At 40.6% G+C, this 10915-nt stretch overlaps 1 protein-coding gene across 1 annotated transcript; it reads right to left on the reverse strand.

Moving 5' to 3' along the window:
- Positions 1-402: 402 nt before the first annotated feature.
- On the reverse strand, positions 403-10701 carry LOC133570161 (H-2 class I histocompatibility antigen, D-D alpha chain-like). Its single transcript, XM_061922874.2, has 8 exons — positions 10505-10701; positions 7224-7493; positions 6185-6439; positions 5699-5995; positions 3874-4062; positions 3104-3205; positions 2623-2701; positions 403-2506 (listed from the first exon to the last, which is right to left on the reverse strand). The coding sequence occupies exons 1-7, from the start codon at positions 10665-10667 to the stop codon at positions 2643-2645; spliced, it is 1335 nt and encodes a 444-aa protein (XP_061778858.1). The 5' UTR covers positions 10668-10701; the 3' UTR covers positions 403-2506; positions 2623-2642.
- Positions 10702-10915: the final 214 nt, after the last annotated feature.

Genomic DNA, 10915 nt, shown 5'->3' on the forward strand with positions numbered 1-10915 from the left:
CTTACAGTGTAGGACATGCTTTAAGGACTATGTCCCACTAGTGATATAACACCTTATCGACCTTGGGAGTGGAGTTAGAGGACTATGTCCCACTAACGAAATAACACCTTAGTGACCTTGGTAGTGAACTTAGAGGAAGTGATCGGAGACAGGGACTGCTGACAGACTGCTGTATCTGCAACCAACAACCAGGATTAGGTGAGGAGGAAATAATGGATGGATAGATAGATAGTACTTTATTGATTCCTTCAGGAGAGTTCCCTCAGATGAACATGAATGTAAACTGTCTGGTATACAGTAAAATAAGATGGATGGATGTCTTCATTATCATGGAAGATAATGTATTGTTGCCTCTCATCTTTTCTTATTCATCGGAAACAACAGAAATCAACGAAACAGAAATTGCAGTCAAAACATTTTTAATAATGGTACAGACATTAACATGTACATTCAAGATTATTCATACAAGTTGTAAGGGATACTGCACTTTTTTTTCGGAATTTTGCCTATTCGCAATCATGAAAGACATGATGACAGATGTATTTTTATGCATGCTAAATATTAAATACATGCGATCAAAAGTCCGCTTACAATGGAGGCTAGTTAGATTAGAGTGATTAGAGTTAGATGAAGAATGACTCATAGTCTTCGCAAAGAAAAGGTGGGGGAAACCAAGCGTCTTTTTGTGTCGTTCTTGCCATTTCCGGGTGTAAAATAGTGTACCATCCTCAGCCTTATTTTATCCAGGTGAGAGGCATGATTTATGATCTACAATAAAGTTTGACGAGCACGGAAATGAGGAAGCAGCTGATCAGTCGATCATGTCAACATTACACACAATCTTGTGATCAATAGTTTGTCTGCGTTATAATACCAATGTCACTAATATTTGGTTAATTTTCAAGTCACAAAATGTAAATGGGGCAGCACAGTGGGACAGGGTAGTGCCTGTGCCTCACAATACGAAGGTCCTGGGTTCGATTCCCGGGCTCGGGGTCTTTCTGTGTGGAATTTGCATGTTCGCCCCGTGACTGCGTGGGTTCCCTTCAGGTACTCCGGCTTCCTCCCACCCCCAAAGACATGCACCTGGGAAAGGTTGATTGGCAACACTAAATGGTCCCAAGTGTGTGAATGTTATGTGTCTATCTGTGTTGGCCCTGCGATGAGGTGGCGACTTGTCTAGGGTGTACCCCGCCTTCCGCCCGAATGCAGCTGGGATAGGTTCCAGCACTCCCGTAACCCCGAAAGGGACAAGCAGTAGGAAATGGATGGATGGAAATGCAAATGGGGTATTGTTGGCGGTTTTTGGATAATTATTATTTGGGTTTTATGGGCAGAATAGAGGACTGGGCTCCACTGTAAGTAGACTTTTATTCACGTTTATTTACAGGTTGGAATGCTTTTTAAAAAAAAAAAATCCATACATTGTCATGTCTTTCATAAGGGTTGTGAACGATAGGCAAAATTCTCAAAAAAGTGCAGTTCTCTTTAAGAAAGCTTACCAGTCCAAAAATAAAACATCTTAAATGTGACGATAAATGACACTGGAGTAATGCAGACATGTCACTTTTTAACACTCTGGTAAAAAACGTTAACTGTTAAAGGTTACTGGTCGAAGGTAAAACCATGAAATGACTTAACTACCAATCAAGTGACAACACTGGTCACACTGCAATGGTATTGCTTTGAATGTGTGTTTGCCAATAAAACATTCGACTTCAATTTTGACAAATCCATGTTTTGGCATATCAATATTGTAATTAATTTAAAGTAATATCTGTTGAAAATATACTATGTTTTACTTTTATTTCACAGTTTTCATCTTAGTTGGCTTTCAGTTAGTGCTGTGAAAACTTAAATCTTTATCTTGTTCTCTTCTTGTATTTTTCTCTCAACATCACTTTCTGACTCTTCCTCCTTCTGGAGCCGGAATGAACAAATTAATTTATTGAAAGAAATGTGGCACTATGTGATTGTCATCAATAAATAGCGGCGATTCCACTACTATTAGTTTGCATTTAAAGCAACACGCACATTAGGACCTAAATCAATCTGAAACGACAAAACTTTGATATGATCATAACGGGTTTTTTAAGTACCCAGAAAAGACATTGCATGATGTAACAGTAAAATATGAGTATAAGGTATATGTATCATGAAGAACACAGAACATCTCCATCTCCATCTCATCTCCATCTCATCTCATCTCCATTTTTTAAGTACCCAGAAAAGACATTGCATAATGTAACAGTAAATTATGAGTATAAGGTATATGTATCATAAGAAACAAAGAAAATCTCCATCTCATCTCCATCTCATCTCCACCTCATCTCCGTCTCATCTCCATCTCATTTCATCTCAATTTTTTAAGTACCCAGAAAAGACATTGCATGATGTAACAGTAAAATATGAGTATAAGGTATATGTATCATAAGGAACAAAGAACATCTCCATCTCATCTCCATGTGAGATGATGTCCCTCAGCGATGGAGATATCTTTGTGTTCCTGGAGGAAGAAGATGACAGCATATTACCCACAAAAGTTAATCCAAGTTAAAGATCATCTTCACACCGAGTTCAAAAACATTTGGACATGCAAACAGTGCTTGTAAGTTAACTCACTGTGTGCCAGCTGCTGTGTCTCACGCAGACTCAGACCGAGTAAACCTAATGGTCACTGTGTCCCAGTAGGTACTGTGAGCTGTTGAACAAACACAAACGCACTGTTAGCTGGTTACTCATGCTAACCAAACACCTCACTCATGGTGAAGAAAGTGCATCCAGAAGGTTCCTCATCACTCGCATGAGATCTTTGAGGTGAGACTTAGAAACTTGATGTTTCTCTCTTACTTCCTCTTAATGAGTCAGCAAGATAAGTGTGCACACGTGATGTCACCTGAAAATAAGGGGACATTCTGGTAGTTTTGCTGTCGGAGGGGATTAAAATAAAATACAATTGCATGATGGGAAAACTACAGGACACTATTAAAATAGAAAAATTAAGACAAAATAAGGCTGTTTTCTGGTCAGAAATGGTCAGTTTGACAGGCCGAGTGATGCTGCGCTGAGAAGACAAGAAAAAGACAGAAGATATGTAACTCACTGTGTCTGTAACGCTTGACAATCCAAAAGATGATGGCCGACAGAAGGAAAGCCGTAGCAACGACCCCCACCGTGACAACAGCGACCTTGACACGCAGATTGTCTATTGAGAGCGAAAAGCATAACTGGGTTGACAAAACATGGCAAGGAAATCTTCATAACTACTTTGCATGTAAAGATCAACCATTGTCATCATGACATAGAATATAACAAAGTTAAGTGTAAGATTATTATTTTGACTTTTTAGCGCTCATCCAATCCCCAGTTAGAACTAAGCATTCTTGGCCTTACAGACAGACAATATACAATTATTTTGAAAACTGCACGTTTCTCTTACTCCTGTGTTAAAAAAAAATTCCACAAACAAGGAGACTGAAGAGGGTGGAGGATTATACAATTATCTTAGAATTACGGTGACTCACATTAAGGGTGAAACATTTAAAAGGAGTATTCCATTCTAGCTTTGTATTAGAACTTCTCTTTACTAAATTTCATGACTCCATTTACTGGTATTTTTAAATCAGAAATATTAAAATATATCCAATATTTTTACTGCTTTGTTTTAGTGCAGCAACGTTTCTGTAAAACAAAGCTATAGTCATATATACATCAAGTTAATATATAAAATATGAATTAGATCTTATTTGAGGTGATGCTCCTCATGTTTAAATAACCACTCAGAATATATTTAGGCCTGGACTTAATGTCTCATATTTACAGTCTAAAATTGTCCCTTTGTCTGTTTACCTTCCAGATGATCTGTGGACTTACTGTGACCAGGAGTTGGCGGGGTGGCATCCGAGTTGTTGAGACTGGGTCGGGTGGTTGCTTCAATGGTTGTGTTCGGCCAGAAAGTAGTTTGGTTGTCATTGGAAGTACCGTTGGTTGTTGGTCTGATAGTGATGGTGGTCGGCCGTGAGGTTGCTTGGCTGTTATTACCAGAGATGGTTGTATTGAGGTCTGGATAGAAAGTAGAATGAACAAGCACAAAGTTAAAAGTGATTCACACAAATACATTGATAAATGGGTTTGTTGGTCCGTGTGAGGGTTGACAACTGGACCTAGATTCTGTTGTACATCACCACATAGCAGCTGAAACAGTAACGTGCTAATTACATAGCATGGATCAATATAAGGGACAATTAGACTTCTGATGAGAAACATCTACATTAGGGGTGTGACGATTAGTTTTAATAACAATTTGATAAAAATCTTAATTTGTGGTCGGTGATACGATTCAAGGACGATATTATTTTTTTTAGAACGATACGATACAAAACAATTCAAGTAAGTAGAAATCAATGCAGTAACTTTTTAGCAAAAAAGAAGTCAAGCAATGTGACTGTCAAATAAATACTGGATACTGGACACTGCAGGTGCAGTTTCCAATATTCCCGTTCGTTCTTGTAAGGAAATCATGCATGAATGAATTATACATACAAACAAGCAAGTAAACAACAAGTAATGGCCAATGCATTTACATATTATTTAAATAAAGTCCAACCAACACTTTAGGTTGAATTGAGAAAAAAACATTTTTTTTTACATTTAAGAAATTTTCAAAAGTACAGTAACCAAAATTTCAAGTGTAGATTTACCTGTCGACGCTTGCTTTTGTTTTTCAACATGAAATAATACAACATTAATATCAAACATAAAGTGCAACCAACATCTCTTCAGGTTGATTTAACAGTAAATTAACCTGAGAAATTTCAGGTTAAATGAGCAGTGGTTTGATCTGCTACTACTCTCATTTTAATAAACAGGCCGAGAAAAGATCACAACAAATGCAAACTCCACAACACAACAACATGAAGCCACAACACAACAACTTTCAGCTACAACATGATTGCAAAAGCCACAAAAATACAAATGCGACAACACAACAACTAAAAGCCAAAACACAATAAAAAAGACATGAAGGAATTGATGGACCACAATGGCTGAGGCAGAAAGTTGAAAACGGTGTTATGAACAAAGTTGGAAAAATCAACAACCTTTTCAGTCATAAATAACTTTTTTTTCTTTTTCATGAACACTAACACTCTATGTTCATTCCACCGTTTTCAATCTCCCGCCTCGGCCACTTGGTCCGTCGACGAAAGTTGCTCCGTGGCTTAAAGTTGTGTTATGGATTCATGTTATTGTGTTGTGGTGTTTGTTTTTGTTGTGGCTTTGGGCTGAAAGTTGTTGTGTTGTGGCTTTCGGCTTTATGTTTTTGTTTTGTGGCGTTTGCATTTGTTCTGACGTTTCCCGGCCACCGTACGTATCTGCCTTTTTTGTTTTGATGACTGATGGCCACAGACGGGCAGACAGACTTGAGTAACATTTAACGTCCTCCTTGTCAAATTCTAAACTTCATATAAAGTCGGACATTCTTACATCCAATGTTTTCTTTTCCTAGTATCAATAAAATCGATTGACTGCCTTTTAAAACGATGTTAGCGCAAAATATATTTTCCGGAAGGTCAACATGCCGAGCACGGATCGATGGAGTTGAATCTTAGGAACATAAATTAATAGATAATTCTATGGATGAATGGTTACACCCCTAATCTATATCAATGTGCCAATCAACCACATGTGTCTTTCTCACCTTCACCGCTCGCGTTGCTCAGGATGCTTCTGCTCTCCAGCTCGGTGACGATGTCCTCCTTGACGCCAGTCAGCTGAAACACACATTCGTACTTGCCCTCCATGTCGGCCGTCACGTTCAGGTCCACAGACATCTGGAAGGTTCCGTCTTGGAGCATTTCTCCGTGGTCCACGCCCTCGTGCAGCTTCTCGCCGTCTTTCCTCCAAAACATGACGGCTTTGTCGGGGTAGAAACCTGTCGCGTTGCAGCTGACCGGAGAAGATGGTGTCTCCTGGAGTAGGGACACCTTTGGAAGCTCTGCACAGGAAGTGATGTCATGTATGAACAGAGGACAATATGGAGAGAAGGTGTGGGAGGAGTAAATATGGACGGAAAGGGAGAAAATAGGAAGAGTATAAAGAGAGTGTAGTGTGTAATGCTAATAACGTTGCTATAGAGAACATGCTAACATGGTTACAAAGGTGAAAGTAAAAGGTGATGTTCTACCTGTTCTCGTTAAGATGCTCACAAACATCTTCAAGTTAGAAGGACACTCCTCAGTGTAGAACTTGAAGGTGTCTGGGGGAGCTTTGTCATCCTCCCAGATCAGTTTGATGTGATCCCCTTGTTCTTTTGCTGCGGTCCATCTCCTAATCGGCGTGTAGTCTTGGAAAAGTCCTAAGTCTTCCAAATACCAACCTGTGACCTCATCAGTCTCATCATTCCATTTACATCCAGAAACCCACAGAGCAATGTGAAAACCTGAGAGAGTAACAAGACATAGTTATGTGAAACTTGATTCGTTTTACTGGCTCAAGTTCTTATGAGTCACTCACTAAAGTGTCTATTGGGGTACTTCTTTCACTAAAGTGTCTATTGGGGTACTTCTTTCACTTAAGTTACTCGTCACAAAGGCATGTGCAGAAATTGCACATATGCAACAAGTTCCCCCCTTGGACTCTAGTCTTGATCAATTACCCGGGAGTCAGTGAAACTCGGTAAAATCTGTACATTTTAGTGTTTGCCAAGTAACCTTAAGTCAGTAAAACTTGAGCCTTCAGCGAGTCAGGGAAACATGCCAAATGAGCAAGTGAATTAATTGTATTGTTGAGCTTATGATTCCGCCTGGGCAGGAAGGAGAACAAGGAGCCGTTTAGAGACATGGACCAGATTTGTAGCTTTGCACAATTAATGACATGTTACCTTTTTTTAATCTAGCTCGCAGTAGCAGGTATAAGTAAGGAAACGGGTGAATTGAGACGATTTAGTATCAAGTATTGAAGGAGTCATTCATAACCTGCACATTACTAACACAAAGTGTTGTAAAGCAAAGGAAAACCTCAACACCATAACACAGAGATACACACACACACACACACACACACACACACACACACAAATCATGTTTTTTCGTAGGTCATTCTAGGATGGACAGAGACAAGATATATGTGCAATAATGTGTGCGTTTTACAAATAATGTGTGCGTATTACAAACTATTAAAATAGAACATCAAACTTAACAGTTGAAAGTTCAACATAAACAAACCTTCAGTTTGATTCAAAATCTTCAAATTAGCTTCAAATCTGTTTGTGTGGAACTGCTCACGAGCAACAGCCTTCTCGGTCTCTCTCTGCCAGTACTGAGGATCTTCTGCTGTGATTTTTCTCATCCAGTCCTGTACCGGTACTACTTGTCTGCTCGTGTTGCTGCTGTAGGAGTAAATGTATGCGTTACCCATACCACCGTCCTCATAATAGTCGAAGGGCTTTGAATCTCGATAGTCCGCCACTCGTGCATGCCACAGAGTGTAATTCACTAAAAGAAGAAAAAAAACCATGTTATTTATTTACATTTTATTTCATGTTCAACAGTCTTTTAAGCAGTTTAGTCTTCAGTCAAGTCCTGATGTGCACTGCTAGATCCATCCATCCATCCATCCATCCATCCATCCATCCATCTTCTTCCGCTCATCTGAAGTAGGGCTGCAGCCTAAGCAGAGAAGCACAGACTTTCCTCTCCCCAGCTACTTTCTTCCAGCTCTTCCCAGGGTATCTCGAGGCGTTCCCAGGCCAGCTGGGAGTCATAGTCTCTCCGCCGTGGCCTGGGTCTTCTCCGTGGTGTCCTACTGGTCGGACGCGCCCTAAACACTCCCCGAGGGAGGAGTTATGGGGCCATTCTGATCAGATGCCTGAGCCACATCATCTGGCTCCTCGATGTGGAGGATCAGCAGCTTTACTCTGAGTTCCTCCTGAATAACAGAGCTTCTCACCGTATCTCTAAGGGAGAGCGCCGCCACCCGGCGAAGGAAACTCATTTCGGCTGTTTGTACAGTATTTTGTATATTGTACAGGATTGCTTATTGTTCTTATTGGATAATAGTCTGTTTATTTCAATTACTTTTTTTTAAATCTTTATTACTACTTGTGTGATTTATTTTTATTCCATATTTGTTTCCACTACCGCACTTTAAGTTGGAGTCCTTAATCTCGTTATATGCAAATATAATGACAATAAAGTCCATTATATTCTATCCATTCTATTCTTGTACCCGTGATCTTGTCCTTTGGGTCATCACCCAAAGCTCATGACCATAGAGGATGGGGACTTAGATCGACCGGTAAATTGAGAGCTTTGCCTTTACTTAGCTCCTTCTTCACCATGACGGACCGATACAGGGTCCACATCACTGCAGACGCTGCACCGATCCGCCTGTCGATCTGACGATCCACTCTTCCCTCGCTCGTGAACAAGCCTCGGAGGTACTTGAACTCCTCCACTTGGGGCAGGATCTTCTCCCCAACCTGGAGATGGCACTCCACCCTTTTCCGGGCGAGAACCATGGACTCGGTTAATTGTTATCCCAGTCGTTTCACACTCAGCCGTGAACCGATTATTATTATTTTATTTTTAATTGGTCATCTGTGTTTTGTTGAGTTTGTACATGTGGAAAATATATAAATATTTTTTTTTTAAATGGGGGTTGAATTTTTTTTTTTACTAATTTCATTTGTGAATAAATATGTTACATTTATGACACATTTCCATTGGAGAATGAAAAAAAATTAATATACTGAATACCTATTTTTTTAAATGAAATTAAAATACTGTAGGTTATGTATTTGTTAATATTTTGTTTACTTGTTTCTTATATCCAAAATGAAAATGGTATAATAATATTAATAATATTAGTTATAATAATGATGATAATAATACCGGTAATACCATTGAACATGTCCGGAGGAGTAAAAATAAGCTACACTAAACTTTTGCTGCCACTTCCATCCATCCATTTTCTACCGCTTATTCCCTTTGGGGTCGCGGGGGGCGCTGGAGCCTATCTCAGCTACAATCGGGCGGAAGGCGGGGTACACCCTGGACAAGTCGCCACCTCATCGCAGGGCCAACACAGATAGACAGACAACATTCACACTCACATCCACACACTAGGGCCAATTTAGTGTTGCCAATCAACTTATCCCCAGGTGCATGTCTTTGGAGGTGGGAGGAAGCCGGAGTACCCGGAGGGAACCCACGCAGTCACGGGGAGAACATGCAAACTCCACACAGAAAGATCCCGAGCCCGGGATTGAACCCAAGACTACTCAGGACCTTCGTATTGTGAGGCAGATGCACTAACCCCTCTACAACCGTGAAGACTTGTTAAACAAAATTCAACTAAATACAAAACATAAAATTGCAAAGCTTTTGTGTTTAATTGTTTTTCAAATTAAAACAGCTTGCAGGTAATTCTTCAATAAAGAATTCTACAATAAATACAGTGATCAAATAAGGCCTGGGTCTACTGTCCTGTCACTAGGGGGCGCTGTTTGGCATGCACTGTGATCAAGTTGCAAACACCACCTTTAACTTGCTTGGGACAATCATGCTTTCCTTAAGTCACTAATGTCCCCTCCTCCTTTGTGGATGCTTCAACTTCAAACTGCTGCCTCATCATGTCGCTGTCATCCTTCCTGACTTGTTTCAACCCCACCACTCCCACTTTCCCTCATCCACTCCCTCCTCCTTCTCTCTGTCCTTCTCCATCACCCTGATTAGCATTCTCAGCAGCAACAAAATCAAAGGAATGTTTTCAAACAAAGTTGCTAATAACTTGTTACTACTCAGCTTAAGAATTTACCTCCCACTTTCTTATCTCCTCTTAGTGCCACCCTATCTAGCTCTGTTTTGGCGGGGAAAGGGTGGGGGGGGGGGTGAGGATGTATATCAACATTAGTAATACAATACCCAATTAAAATTGTCTGTGACACCCATGGCTAATGCAATAAGGAGCATCTTCCCATAGTCAAGCTGAAGCTTTAATATATTTTACCAAACAATTCCATCCATCCATCCATTTTCTACCGCTTGTCCCTTTTTGGGGTGGCGGGGGCGCTGGAGCCTATCTCAGCTGCATCCGGGCGGACGGCGGGGTACACCCTGGACAAGTCGCCGACTCATCACAGGGCCAACACAGATAGACAGACAACATTCACACTCACATTCACACACTAGGGACCATTTAGTGTTGTTAATCAACCTATCCCCAGGTGCATGTCTTTGGAGGTGGGAGGAAGCCGGAGTACCCGGAGGGAACCCACGCAGTCACGGGGAGAACATGCAAACTCCACACAGAAAGATCCCGAGCCCGGGATTGAACTCAGGACTACTCAGGTCCTTCATATTCATTCAATGAAATTGATGTCAAAAGACAATGACTAGCAGATTTATGACAATATACATGACAACCGTTTTTAATGGCATAAAGTTAGATAAGAATAGCAAATGTTACAAAGAAGTTGACAAAGTGGTAAAGAAAAATGGCTTACCTGACACCACACTGTGCATTTGCACGGCCAGAAGAAAGAAGACAATCATATTCATGATGTCTGTTGTCCTCTGGCAGGTTGTCTGAATGACTCGCAAACCACTCGGTAGATGGAGGTCATACCTGTGAAAGCTCCTCCTCTCGCAGCCTGGTGTCTTCCCCATTCTGGTGTTGTCACCCTTACCCTGACGTCAGATATCTGCCACCCAGGACTTCAGAAGGAAAGACAATAGAAAGGTGGACATACAAAATGTGACATTAACAAAAGTAGTTTTTTTTTTAAACAAAAAAAAATGTTCTTCCATATAACCCTGCACAGTCTCAACCTGGAGGGAAGGTTAAAAAAAATGACCCCAGGGATGAGGTGCAGGATAGGGGAAGGTTTGGAGGCCATTCAGGTCCATCACCGTGC

The sequence above is a fragment of the Nerophis lumbriciformis genome, linkage group LG27 (assembly GCF_033978685.3).
Source record: "Nerophis lumbriciformis linkage group LG27, RoL_Nlum_v2.1, whole genome shotgun sequence".
Classification (NCBI taxonomy): domain Eukaryota; kingdom Metazoa; phylum Chordata; class Actinopteri; order Syngnathiformes; family Syngnathidae; genus Nerophis; species Nerophis lumbriciformis.

What these genes read in the sequence shown, in the direction of transcription:
- LOC133570161 (XM_061922874.2), bottom strand. Translation starts at nt 10,667, where the DNA reads ATGGGGAAGACACCAGGCTGCGAGAGGAGGAGCTTTCACAGGTATGAC. An exon ending in GATTTTGAATCAAACTGAAG is followed by an intron (nt 6,440 to 7,223) that starts GTTTGTTTATGT and finishes TTACTCTCTCAG; the next exon opens with GTTTTCACATTGCTCTGTGG. An exon ending in CCCGCCAACTCCTGGTCACA is followed by an intron (nt 3,206 to 3,873) that starts GTAAGTCCACAG and finishes CGCTCTCAATAG; the next exon opens with ACAATCTGCGTGTCAAGGTC.